This window comes from Ustilago hordei (genome assembly GCF_900519145.1).
Source record: "Ustilago hordei strain Uho2 genome assembly, contig: UHO2_contig_03, whole genome shotgun sequence".
NCBI lineage: Eukaryota > Fungi > Basidiomycota > Ustilaginomycetes > Ustilaginales > Ustilaginaceae > Ustilago > Ustilago hordei.
This window is the reverse complement of record NW_024545288.1, coordinates 1,239,951-1,253,963: the sequence shown is the minus strand read 5'-3', so window position 1 is coordinate 1,253,963 and position 14,013 is coordinate 1,239,951. Positions and strand designations below refer to the sequence as shown.

The following is a 14,013-nucleotide window of genomic DNA, read 5'->3' as shown; positions in this document are numbered from 1 at the left end:
GAGCAGCCACACAAAACACACACACATGGGAAAGAGGAAAAAAAAAAAAAAAAAAAAAAAAAAAAAGGTTACAGCAGGCAAACCCGTTTCCGAACTCCGTGCGTTACCGTTCGTTCTCTTCTTCTGCTTCCTGTCGTAATTTCTCCCAACTTCAGGCTGATCCCCGGTTTACTGTATCTTGCGTTTGATCATCCTCTCAAATCCTGTTCGGCTCGACCGAAAGTCGTTCCAACGGCTACATCCGAACTTGATTTTGCTCTCAGACTCTAAGTTAGACTTCTCTTCACTTAGTGGCGTGGGAGAGTTGTAGCTGAGATCATCCTTTTGCTTTCGGAGAAGCCGAAGAGGGTCACTTACGCCAACTCAAAAAGCGGGAAGCAAAAGTTCCGAGTGACCGGCAACGAGTGTGTGTGTGTGTGTGATGATCGCAAGAGTCACGCCTTGTCTTGGAGTTGCAGCTGGGAGTGGGATAAAACTACAGACGCACAATAGAGGGCGTGGGGCCAACGAATCACCTGCTCGAATCCGTACCGCGAATCGAACCGTCAGCCGAACCAGCTTATTGTCCGGAACAGAGCAGCCTTGTATGTTTTAGAGAAGAGGCGGCAAAAGAACATCACTACACTTTGATCGACTCGATCAGCTGAGACCAGTATGCGTTGACCCGCGTTTCTTTCCGCTTGTCATCGACATTTTGAAGGCGGCCAAGGTTTGATTGCTGTCGTCTATCGAAAGAGTGCGGATTGGGATCGATCGCTACTGTAGGCTTCGTGATGAGAGGGTAACAGGGAGCACATCGAGACACGGTAGAATGCAGAACGTCGGTGAAATTCCGACTATTCTCTATTTTATTTTATCTCGAGTGTAGACCCTTTGTTTTGGCTGCAGCTATCGATCAAGCACGGCAGCAACGCCCAACCGATGAGAAAATTCTCCGCGTTCCAACTGAACATGCGTAATCAGTCACGTCTTGCATCTTTCGCGCAGGAGATTTCCGTCGGGTTTCGTCGCTCTTCTCGCTCAAGAAGCTGGCGCATAATTTACCGATCCACCGCACAGATAGTTGTAAGGGTGTTTTTATTGATGATGGAGGTGAAGCTAGCCTACATACAGAGGAGAAATTTTTTAAAATTCAGTTCTCTGCCGGAAGTCCGGTAACGGGCGCGCCTGACTTGAACTCAGATCTCACTCCGCCTCCAACTTGTTCCAAGACGAGTTGACAGGGGTTTGTGACAGGCCCCTAACCTCACCTCTGTTCAAAGAGTGGTGTGTTGTTGATGAGAATAAGCTGGTTGTCAATGCACGGATCGGTCAACTTTTAGAAATCTACTTTCGGATCTTTGAACCCGAACTCGGCACTCACACCTCTTTGCCCCGAACTTGTCGATCAAAACATACATCTATACACACACACACACACACACACACACACACACACACACACACACACACACACACACACACACACACACACACACACGCATCACATATTCCATGAACAAGGCTCGCACTCGTCGCCACGTACGTAAGATTAGAGCTCGCTTCACTTTCCATCCCTCGAAAAGGTGGACGAGATGGAGTTGGAAGATCGTGCGTTGTCCATCCGTTGCGAAACTCTACTGTACCTTGATTTCAATGCGCGATTCTTCTTGTTTCTGAAGAGTCTAATCTCAAGACAAGGTAGCGGCAGATCAGAACAAGTATACAGTCGAACCTTGGACACATCAAACAGGTTGCTTGGACGTGTTCTGATCGTGCTGTGATTGAGATTGCCGACTAGATACATTGCAATTTGAGCTAAAGCCAACTGCTCCAACCGATATACATCTTTGCCAAGTTGAGCGGGCTGGTGGCCTCCTTGATCAGCGCATCGACCAGATTGTTGGTTGAGTAGGGCGGTGTAGGCTCGCGGCATCCAAGTCGATATATCCTTCCGTCCAACTTGTTCGCGACGGGATCGAGCGCGCGTCTCGCCTCCGCAACACGTGGGTCCGCCGACTTCTTATTCGAGCTCTTCGACCGATGTCGATCCTCCGGGACACTCCATTCTCCCAATGGATCGTGCACCATCGCCTCCAATACACTCATGAGCGAATCTCGATTGTCGCGTAGGATACTCATCGTGATCTCGGCACTCTTGCGGAACACGTCGTCGCATCCAGTGACACCCATTGCATCCACCATGTTCTGCGTCAGTCGGAACGGCACCCGTTCAGGGATCTCGAATCGTTGTCCCTTGTCGAACAGACAGTTCAGATCAACATGCACTGTATCACCGCTGTTCGAGTCAAACAGAATGTTTTCTCCGTGTCGATCTCCCAGACCTAGCACAAAGCCCACCATCGACATGACTGCTGCAGTTCGAGCATACGCCGATCGAGCTTGCAACCACGCTGTCGGGTCAGGGAATGTAGCTAGGAACCATTCGTGGAATACCGGCTGGAACTTGGCCAACACCTTCTCCTGAAACACCTTCTCCGTGGTCCGTGGATCAAGCGACATCCGTGCTTCGTCCATGTGTGCCCTGACCTCCGATGAGTAGATCTGCATCCCTTTACCGCCGTACAGCTTGGTCAGAATGTGCCGGAAACCCACCGTGTGAGGCACCCATTCGATCAGTCCATGCTCCTCATTAAGAATGAGCACCGCATACGTTCGCACGTACAGCTTCCTCTTGCGCGACTCGGGTTGACTCTGCAACAGCTTGTTGATCATCGAGTCGAACTCCATCAGTCGTGCATCTTTACGCAGATCGTCTTTTGGTTTGCACAGGAAAGGGTAGCGGTTGCCGTCGTTACCAATGATCATCATCTTGCGTGGCTTTTGCAGACTGTTCATCACTTCGATCTGGTCTTCGAACGAGTGGATTGTTGGCAAATTGGACGGGAACGGTCGGTGCACTTCCGAGATCAGATGGTTGGATGGCAGAAGCACCGTCATCGAGCTCTGCAACGGTAGCAGCAACTCTGACGTGTTGGCCACCTCCAACAATCCTGGGAACAGCTTCTCCGCGCTCAGTGTCGTCTCGTTCTTGCCCACATTGTAGTCGCAGAGCCTCAAGAGCTCCTTAGCTAGACGCTGTGACGACGAGACCACCTTGACGACCTCTTTGTGGGTCGATCCACTCCGGGCGCTAAGTCGTTGGATGATCTCTGTGTAACGTTTCTTCCTTTCTGCATCCTTCGAGCTGGCACCGGCGACCATTGACCACATTGCTTGCTGTGGATACGCCAGCAGCACCTGTAAGATCACATCCTGCAGCACCGACCACGCCTCCTCGTTCTTCTGCACGATTCGCGCCACCAGCTGTGGGAACACGGCCAGCCACTGAAACGCCTTAAGTCGTCGACTGAATTTCCTCATCAGTGAGTTCAATTGTGAAAAGGCTTCCAGTTTTTGCAGCAGCTCTGTGTCCTTCGTGTTGGTCTTGTTGTTACTGTGTGTAAGGATCTGGGGGTCGGCAGCGAGGTCCATCCAGATGGTCAACACTCTCGGAAGCGTTCGGTAGAAAAACTTGGTGCCCACCTGTGCCGAGCGCAAGAAGGCTCGACAGACATTGTAGCGTTGCAATGTCATGTTGGGCAGAAGTCCCTCGTGCGTGTCTTGGAAGTGGCCAAGATGATACCACATCTTTTCCGAGTTGTGCTGTTCCTTGGCTGCTTCCTTGTACCGATCGAGGATCTCGCCAGCTGTGTATCGGAAGGTCGAGTCTTGCAGTCGTGCTCGTAGCAAACAGGCTTTGGCATAGGCAGCGCGGTCAACACGCAACATCCGTCCTTCTGTATCGGTCTGCTTCAGCTCGATGGGACCTGTCTTGCCCATCTCGCCCAGCTGTTCAGGTTTGAAGGTGCTGACCAGTGTGTTGAGCGAGTTGACCAGGTCGCGGATGGCTGCATGCGTCTGCTCCTCTTTCGCCAGCAACTTGACACGCTGAACGAAAGCAAAAGTGGCTTGGTTCTGAGTGGCTTGCAAGGTGGCAGAGTATGCCGTCTGCATGTGACCTGCACGGCGTGCGATCTTGGCAGTAGCAATCCAAGCTTCACCCACATCGTTGCTCGCACCGGCACCAAGTGAAGATGGCAGTGCAGCAAATGCAGTCCTTCTCAAGCTCAGCAGCGGCTCCTGCGTTCGGAACGAAGGCAAAGTGGCATTAAGTCGGGCAGCCAGGGATCGATTCAGGTCTGACACTGTGTCAGAGGCGTTTGCCCTTGTAAGAGCGCCGATTCGATCGCCTGCATGCGTTCTTGCATGGGATCGGATCATCTCCAGCTCTTGAAGCATGTGAAGGTGAAGCACCGATCCGTAAATAGAAGGATACGAGGCTTTGCCGGCAGCGACCAACGGCTTGCCCAGATCTTGACGTGCTTGCACCATCACCTGACCAAACATCTCGGAATCGGCTTGACGCATAGCTAGCAGAGCACGACCGATGGAGTGCTCTGGGCTCTTGGCTTGACTTTGTTTGGTGCGAGACTCCACCTCGCTCCAGTCGCCGAGAATGCATGCGCCCTCGACACGGAAAGCATCCAGCAGGTCTTCCCATTCGGGGTGAGCGCTCAGTGCGCCGCGAATATGCGTGCGCATCGTGTCGTAGTGGCCCAAGTTGCGAAGGCAGCGCAGTAGGCCGAGATGCAGATCCGGATCGTCAGGTCGCTGCTGAAGCTCTACTTCCCAACAACTCTGTGCCGAGGTCCATCGACCTGTACTCTCGTGTTCGCGAATCTGATGCTCGAGCGAAGGAGAGATGACTCGGGTCGAAATACCTTCCATGCCGTCAGGCTCGTCGAGATGCGCATAGATCCTGTGCATGTTTTCGTAGTAGCCTTGAAGATCGGGATCGCCTTTACCTTGGGCACGCATCGAGCGGACACGCAGCTCAAAGTTGAGAAGTGCTCGTGAGTAAGCTTTGCACTGCAGCGAGGCTTGGGCGAGAAGCTCTTGAGAGATGGGTCGCATGATGGACTCGACTTCGACCAGCACATCCTCACCGCCTTGAAACACTCGAGGTCGATGAGATGTGCGCGCCAGGTCTTGTCGCTTGCGTCGCATCCACACACCAATGTGGTCCATGATGGTGAAAAGCGTCTGTGCAGTCAGCAGCTTCCTTTCCGCTTCGTAGTCGGTCTGGCTTTCGACTTGATCGCACAGGACCGTCTGGATCTCGTCGACAATTGCTTCGCGGTCCATCGAGTCGCCAGAGATGATCGAATGCAGGACTAGATGTGGCAGCAAGTGGCGCGCAATGCCGACATCGTGCGAACGGATGGCGACGCGAAAGACGCCAAAGATGGTAGCAGCTGCACCTACAGCAGTCTTCCCTGCTCCTCCAGCACCAGCAGCGAGGGAAGCAGCCGCTGCAGCTGCCTCGGATCGTTCCACGGTTTTGGTGATGAGCCGACTTGTCCAGCTCTGCAGCCAATCGCTGTACGATCGTGAATGCATGTAGATGGGAGTTTCGCGGACACTCGGCCTGCCGACCTGTGCGCCGTACCTCGAGTCGAGCAGCGGAGTGATGGTATCGATGACATCCTGTGGCAAATCTGCCAAGCGCTGCCGAGTCTTGATGCTGACCGGTCGCGCGGTTGATCCTGTGTTGAGCATTGCACTGGTGAAACCAGCGACCTTGAGAAGCTCTTGGATGGCGTAGGCTAGTCCATTTTGCTGTGTTGTATCGGTAGCAGCTCGGAAAGCCGGCACTAGCAAGTCACGGATGAGGTGCAGCGAAAAGTCGCTCGCTTCTTCTTTGTCTTCGAAGTTGCTGAGCACAATCTTGAGCGGCTCTTCGACCGCATGCTCGATACGATCAGGATCGACGGCGCCAATAAGACCAAAGCAGCCAAAGCTGAGGTCTCGAATGTCGCCGTGTTGAGCATCGCTACGGGCTGCGACGTGCATCAGTGTACGAATGCATTGTCCGATCAGAGGGCTGAACGAATCACCTGATGTCAAAGCTTCGATGTACGCCCGCTCCTCCAACAGGAAAGCTTGCAGCTCCCTGAGCGACTCGTTGCAGATGGATGTGTTCTCGTGGGCTGAGCGATCGAGGATGTTACGGAAGCGTCGATCGTTATTCCACGTCTCTCGTACACCACGAAGACCACGACAGATGTCAGGGATCTCCGCGTCGAGGCGGTCAAGACTTGGGATATCGTCGATGAAGTCCTTGAGGTAGGCAGCGTTCTCGACGATCAGGTAATGCAAGATCGAGATGGCGATCCTTTTCCTCTCCAGGTTGAAGCGGTCCCATGCGGAAAGCAGTGCTGCTGCAGTTTGGCCGACAAAAGGACCTATGTCGTCGAAGCGTAATGTGGTGATGAAGATCTTCCAGCTTTCGAGGGTTGCTAGGCTAAGCGAGTCTGGCCGCAAATGGCTGTTGAGGGTTGCCATGATTTGAGGTGTGACAGCACTGATGGGTGGGCCGATGATCTCGACGAGTGCACCAATACTGCGCAGTGCAAACGCAAGGTCAGTGACGGTTCTTCTTCCATGCTCGCCCGAAAGCTCCTGATTGATCCAAGTCAAAACGGCGAGAATCTCGCCCTTGAGGAAAGCTGCCACCTTGGACTTGCGAAGTAGAGGGTCTTTTGATCTGGAAGCAGCGGATGTACCGTTGCTGGTCTCGATGATGAACTCGAGACCAGCGTAAGCTTCCATTCGCGTGGCTCGATTGCCGAGCTTTACCACAAGGTAGCCCACCACATCAGACTGGCGACTGCGTAGAAGCACCTTGAGACTGGCAGCATCGACACCGATCAGCTGCACCAGCGTACTCAAACCCAAGTCACGCAGGTTGGCGGATCGCATGAAGAAGGATCGGAAGATGGGCGTGATGTTGTCGTGACAGAGGCGTGGTACATCCGTCCCGAGAGCCCTGGCGATGAGCTCAATCATCTTGGTGCCGACTTCTGCCGTGCCAGGCCCGGAGCAGATCATGGTGATGAGGTGAGGCAGTGTATACTCCTTGGTGAGATTGAAGAAAGTGGCCTGATTCATCTTGATCAGGCTGAGGAAGCTGGTCCACAGATCCGGCATGGAGATGAAGCGCTCAACGATGGATGTCGACACCTTTTCGAAATGCTTTTGGACAAGCTGGAATGTAGTGCAGCGGTGAGCGGAGGCAATCTGTACAATCTGAGTGTATGCGCAGGCCTTGATGAATGGGTTAGAGTGACCGAGGTGCAGCACAAGCGTGAGCAGGCAAGTCTCCTGACAGCTCTCGACAGGGAGGTCGAAGAGCGAGGTCAGCCCGATCAAAGCAGTCTCATGGCAAGAAGATACGGTGGGATCAGCAAGGATGTCTTCGTAGGTTCGAGGCACCTGACCGAAGCGTGCGATCCACTCTTCCTCGTTACTTGCATCTCGCTGCTGCAGTAGGCGGGTTTGGTAGGCGAAGGCAAGCTGGTTGGCAGCAAGCCGGGAGCTTCGAGATTTTGATCGGAGCGAGAACGACAAGATGTTGATAACATTCCGTTCTCCGTTGTACGGCAGTGACGATGTAGGCGAGGAGTGCGCAACACATCGACGTAACATGTCGATGGTTCGAGATGAAACGAGACGGGAAGTCTTGACAGCACTGTGGACATCTTTCCATAGCGCAGCAGACGCCTGAGGATCGGCTTGATGGAGCTTGTCAACCACTCCAAAGCTGTCGTTGTTGACACTGATGTCGGTAGCATTTACGGAATCGCACATGCATCGACCGGTCTCTTCCTTGAATTTCAACGTCTGGTCTGTCTTGCTGGTATGATGACAAGATCGCATTATGAGACGACGTCGTGTCAACTCGTCCGTGTAGTCTGACCCTTGCTGGGCAGGTTGAAGGGGCAGCAGCGTGTCGATCACGCCCAGCGCTTTGCTCGGATCCTTTGCATGACCGATCTTGCGTCGCTTCAGATCCCGAATACGGGACCCCATCTCGGCTGAAACCTGATGCGGCTTTCCTTGGGGGGTTGTCACAGAGCTACGAAGATGTCGAAGCAGATGCTGGATTCTCGGCACCGATGCTTTGTCAGATAGATTTGAGTTTTGCTCGACGAGCTTGTCAGATCTCTCGATAAGTTCGGAGAGCTGCTCCTCGAGCTCCTGCAAGAACGACGGCTCGGTGCGGCGGCCGCTCGAAGTGATTGCGAAGACGGATGCCGAAAGGAAGCATCTTGATGCCTCCTCCTGGGGTTCGTCTGAGGACACGGTAGAGTCATCTGCACTAGACCGAACTTGGCTGGCAAGAAGAGTGAGATATGGCTGGAGAACGACTGCCAGCTCGCCTTGTCGCTGTGTCGGCGTGTCGAGAGCACATGCAGTGAAGCATGTGCCTAGCGCTGAAAGGGCATGCGACGCTTTGAGACGCTTGTCTTCGTCATCGGCGGCGTTGAGTTGATGCAGCACATCTGCTAGGGATGACATGTGGTCAGCGGCTACTTGCAGGCACTTGGCTAGACTGCTGGGATAGCACTCGGCGAGAAAGCTGGTGTGCTCAGCGAGGATGGTGTAGGATTGAGGAGCTGAAGGCATGTGCAAAGAGGGCTGAGGGTGTTTTTGCTTTGCACAGGTCCATTGATGTTGGAGATGCTCGGTGAACAGCAGCATGGCGTGATCTGCCAGATCCAACACATAGGTTGGGAACTTGGCTGCAAGACGGAGACAGAGGCCAATCGCCGAGAGGAAGAGCGCGCTGGCTCGATCGTTTACGTTGGCAGTGAAAGCATCGTCAGTTGGACTCGAATTCGAAGCTGTTGGTGCAAGACCGAGCGGGTATGAGACTGCAGCATCCATTTGTAGCGATGACAAGGCAGCGAGACCTTTGCCGCTGGGTTTTGGACGATCTTTGCGGGAAGTGAGACGGAAAGAAGCGTCAGAGAGAAAGGTGCGGAAGAAGGTGACTGTTGGTGGTGCAGAGCGTGATAGACCTTGATGCGATGCAGCAAAGTCTACAGAAGGGATGACAAAGTCAGGGAGTCGGGCATGTGGGCTGAACGAGGTATGGCCCGTCCGTGCCAGGGCATGGACCGAGGTGCAAAGGAATTCTGCAAGGATAAGTCGGACGTTGTCGATCTGACCAACGGCTTCGATAGAGGTAGACAGCACTTGCTCCAGGTGTTTCATGATTTGCGAGGAGAGATTTACACACTTCTGCGCGTACGATGGCTCTTTGACTGCCCGCGGAGAGCGACTGTCTGAGAGCAGGGAAGCAGCTGCACACAGCAAGCGTGGTGCTGCCCATACGTCGAAAGTGGTGTTGGCCATGTCCAGCGTCACTGCACTAGTCGAAGCGGTGGCAGATGCCTGTTCGTTGTTGGACTCGAAGAGGTGTTCGAGATATTTGGGAGATGTAGTGAGGGAACGAGAGAGGGTATCGAGTGCCTGACGGATGCTGATGCTAGCAGGAGCCTGTTGTGATTCCGTATCTTGCAAGCTGGAAGGCACTTGTATGAGCGGGACGACGACACCAGAAATGAGGAGTCGATTGAGAGCATGCGCTATGGTCTCTTCGCTGTGAGAGCCATCGTTACCATTGAGCGGTCTTTGACCCGCCGGCTTGCTGGCTTGCTGCTGGAGGCCATCGGCGAGAAACTGCGAGGCGGCAGCAAGAGCAGCCGCCGAGCGATCGCCGCCACCATTGCTTCGTCCATGGCCGTGGACAGCGCTGCGAGGAGCGCCGTTCATGCCGTCTGCATCGTCGGCGACTTGGCGGAGTAAGGCGCCGAGGGCTCCATCAGCCGCGGCATTAGATGGAGCAGGCATTTTGGAAGTTGCTAGGCTCCACCTAGCGGAGTAGCATCGTCTGTCACGGTGGCCAAATCAAAGTGTCGCCGTGGTAGTGGAAGGCGGTGGGTAGGTTGAGGTTTGATGATGGTCGAGATTATGGTGAGCTCTTTGCTAGTTGCGCAGCTGAATGGTCTCGAGGTGTCGGCTGTTCCGCTTTGAATGAATGATGAGCTCGACTCAGCTTTCTTTCTTTTGTTTCTTCTGCTCCACAAAATCACACTCCAAACGAGTGTGTGGCTTGTGTGGCTTGTGTGGCTTGTGTGACTTCTGAGAAGAGAGGGAAAAAGGTGGCAAAGCCAAAATAAAATGGCACGCGTAAATAAAATGGTACGCGTAAATAATTCTCTGACGCGTAAAGAGGGCAAAAGAGGAGAAACCAACACTTGTCAAAAGACCCTGATCGCGATCGCTCATCTGCCCCGTCTTGCCTCCATCATCCTTTCACCACCCGGATCGTCCACGATGGAAGACCAACGTGGTGTCGCAAGTCAAGAGACCATGTACAGTAAGTGCCTGCCTCTGAGACGGCTTTGGCGAACTAAGCAAAACTGCAGCAGAGAGCTGTCCCTACTTGCTTCCCATCACTGCGTTCTAATCATGTCCTCCAATGACAGTCCTGCATGATCTTTCACAACTTCTCAACACGGGACTCTCACGAGAGCAGCTGCGCGCCTGCGTCGAGCTGATCGAGAGTGGTGTTAATGCCGAAGCTGTCGCAGTAAGTTCGAACGCAGAGTCAAACTGGATCCTTAGAAGGATGGACGCTAACCGGTTTACTTTGCATTGCCTTTTCCAACGACTTGCAACGATTTGTAACTACCAACGGCTTTATCGACGTTGATACTCGCCGCGTTTGCTCTCGCGACGACAGGCGATTGTCGAGAATCTTCGCAAGGAGGCAGGCAAGCGTTAAAAAATCATCCAGCTTATCTCAGGATCCGGCTTGCTTGAGCAACACAACAGAAACAATGTCAAGGGCTCATCACTTTGATTCAGTTTGCTTTTGTGCTGTGTGCTATGAAAGTGTGAGATCGCCCAACAGAGCAACAGGTGAAGAGAGCGCCAAGCAGGAGAGACTTGAGCTTGGACAGCTTCTAGGCTCCGTATATATGTGTGACGAGCAATTTGAGTGAGCCCCTGAGTCTGAATCTTTGCCCATGCCTCGTTGTGTGCTGTGCTGTGCTGTGCTGTGCTGTGCTGTGCTGTGCTGTGAAAGTTGAAGCTCTCTCTGCCAAAATTAATCGAAAAATTAAAAACATCAAAAAGAAAAAAGAAAAACGCGAAGGCTGATAGTCACGTGATTTCATGTGAACGGATCCGTGGCCCTGATCGCACAGGTTGGCCCGATGACACCTATGCCTCACTTCCACCATCGCTTCTTCTTCGTGCTAACTCGCTTAGCTCGTCTTCGCATTTTCCCACCCTGTTCTCTTCCATGGTTTGCGCATCGTCGCTGTTTCATCCTGTACCTTCTCCCTCTGCGCTCCCGGTCCGCCTGCAGCTCCACCCGCAATACATTGATGCCTATTTTTTGACTCTTTCCTCGCCTTGTGTCCTGTCAGGATTGGATTCAGGGTCACTCTGCATCTTGAGTCTCTCTCATAGCCGGCGGCGGATCTGGAGTGTGGAGCTACAGGGGTTGATTTTGTTTTGGTTTTGGGTTTATTGCAGCCGCACACTCGCACACTTGCACAATCGCACAACGCAAGAGACCAACAATCGCTCACTGAAGCACCAGAACGTGTTGTCCGCATGAACTCACCTGCCGTTTAAGCAAGACTTTTCTCTCCTCAACTCAAGCCTGATGGAACCAACAAGGGAAACAGAGGGGCTCAAGACCCCCTTTGTCATTTCTTGGCTGCATCGTCCTTTCCTCACACAAAGCTGTGCCGGCGCTGGTTGTCAATTGCATCCTTGACTGCCAACTGGGATCGACAAAGCAGAAGAGCTTTCCCGAGCTTCGCTTTGTGTGGAGCAGATCGTGCCGACTCGCAGAACTCAGACCAACAGCAAGGCTTCCTCGATACTTTTCGACATCTGCTTACACATCATCACCCATCGACGACAGCATGCACATCCAATAGAATACATCCTCCCCTTCTTCTAACCCCGCCCAACCTATCCTCATCACCTTCTCCAGGCCAGTGCCAAGTTCAGGGACTACCGCCGCCCAATCGGGCTTCCGTCCCTGTAGACTCCTTCTAACGCCTTCTTTTGCGCGGTCGACATGTCTCACGCATACCATGGCAATCAGGCCGGCGGCACTTCCTACCCTTCTTATCCGCCCGTCGCTCCCTCTTCACCTTACTACCAGCAAAGCAACGGCCGGCGCTACAGCGTGGAAAGCAGCCGTCCGCCCTCACAAGCCGGAAGTTCGAAATCACCCTACGGCCAGCCACCACGCAGCCCTCTCCACCAACTATCACAACAACAACACGTTCGCGATGAGTCCGATGAATATGAGGTCAGAGACCTCGGAGAGATCGCAGCAGCAAACCAAGCAGCACAAGAACAACGTTGGGGTCCACACGCAGCACTCTCGGAAGCACCAGCTGGTTTCGAACTCTACCAAGATCAGCACCAGCCTTATGCTGCCGATCGTCATGCATCCATGCCAGTCATGCCGAGCTACGAACCCCCCCTCGCCTACGATGGCGGATTCTACATGGAACCTCCTGGTCTCTACGAACCGGCACCGCAGTCTAACCTCGCACCGAGCCTAGGTGCACCTTCAATAGCTTCTGGCCCTTCACTTGGCGGCAGATCTCGTCAGAGCTTGCCTGTCTACGCTTCTCCCTTGATGCATTCGGCTGCATCTGCGGCGGGGTCACCTGCATCGGAGCCGCCGAACATGTTCACTGTTACCGCCGCGCATCACTTGCCTGGCGGTCGTGGACGACCACAAGATCCCTTTGCGGGAGGAGTAGTAGGAGGAGATCCAAGAGCACAACCTGGAGCACGAATGGGTGATCCACTACCCGGGTTTCCGAATTGGTCACATACATGGTATGGGGGACATCTCTCAGCTGATGGACATGCGTATACTATGGTGCCGCCCGGTTCAGGGCAGAGTGGATGGGAGAGTGAGACGTTGAGTCGTCATGGACCACCCAATGCCATGACGGGAAACCCATACGGTCCAACACAGGGAATAAATGACTACGTTAAGGAAGAACGCATTCGAATGCTCGAAAAGGAGTTCGGCACCAGAGTCAAGCACAAGGGCAAGAGCAAAGGTGCAGAAGGTGCAGACTCTGACGATGACGACGTGGACGACCAACCAGCGGAAACCCCCCTCGGCGGTGTTGATGAGAAAGGTCGTTTGAAGCTCCCTCGTCACAAGATCCGTATCGCCACTCGCTGGTTGCAATGCATCGTCTCACTCGCAGCAGCCGGTTGCGGTATCGGTGGATTCATCATGATCCGTCCAGCAGAAAAGGCACCACCCTCCGGTACGCTCCCCTCTTTTGTGCTGTATGGCGTTTCAGCGCTCTCCACCATCATCTGTCTCTGGCTGTTCGCCTTCAAACCTTGCTGTCGATCCAACCGCGAACCCGCAGCCGGCGTCCCCGGAGCGGCAGGGAACGGGATGGTCATCCCTGTCATGTCCGGCGGCGGTGGTCCCGGAGGCAAACCATCCAAAGGAATGTTTGGCAAGAAAAAAGCCATGGGCACGCAAGGCACCACCGTCAACCTCATCGTCGATCCTGCCCTCCTCGGCGGGGGTAAGCGCAACTCCGACCCTGACCTTTCCTCCGACTCTGATTCCGACGAAAGCCTCCGAGGGGATGACCGTCGTCGTCGACGCCGCAAAAAGAAACGCGCAGCCAAACTAGGCATGCTGGGCAACATGAAGCTGCAAGCACGCTGGCGTGTTGCTCGTACCAGCTTGAAATGGCACTCCGCTTGGGACTGTGTTCTGTGTCTGATGTGGGGTGCTGCATCCCTGATGGCGTTGGGTGTTGGGAAGAAATGCCCGAGTGGGACTGCGGAAGGTTGGTGTAACTTGTACAATGGTGCGATAGCATGTGCTGTGATAGCGACGGTGTTGTGGCTGGTGGCAATCTATTGTGATGTGGTAGGGTTGAGGGTGAGTAAGATGCCTCCCAAGGCACGAATCTAGGCTTGTACAGATGGTACGGGGATGGTAGCTTGAACGATGTTGATGACATTGATGTGGACTCTATTGCATTACGGAAACAGCACTTTGCATGACTTTTGATACCAAAGAATCGGAACTATCTTTTT

General features: G+C 53.7%; 2 protein-coding genes across 2 annotated transcripts; one reads left to right on the top strand and one right to left on the bottom strand.

Moving 5' to 3' along the window:
• Nucleotides 1–1,797: 1,797 nt before the first annotated feature.
• UHO2_01986 (uncharacterized protein) lies at nucleotides 1,798–9,741 on the bottom strand (the record flags this gene model as incomplete). Its single annotated transcript, XM_041559423.1, has 1 exon — nucleotides 1,798–9,741. The coding sequence occupies one exon, from the start codon at nucleotides 9,739–9,741 to the stop codon at nucleotides 1,798–1,800; it is 7,944 nt and encodes a 2,647-aa protein (XP_041415357.1).
• A 2,251-nt stretch (nucleotides 9,742–11,992) lies between these two features.
• Nucleotides 11,993–13,888, top strand: UHO2_01985 (uncharacterized protein; the record flags this gene model as incomplete). Its single annotated transcript, XM_041559422.1, has 1 exon — nucleotides 11,993–13,888. One exon carries the CDS (start codon nucleotides 11,993–11,995, stop codon nucleotides 13,886–13,888), a length of 1,896 nt encoding a protein of 631 aa, XP_041415356.1.
• Between the last annotated feature and the right edge of the window lie 125 nt (nucleotides 13,889–14,013).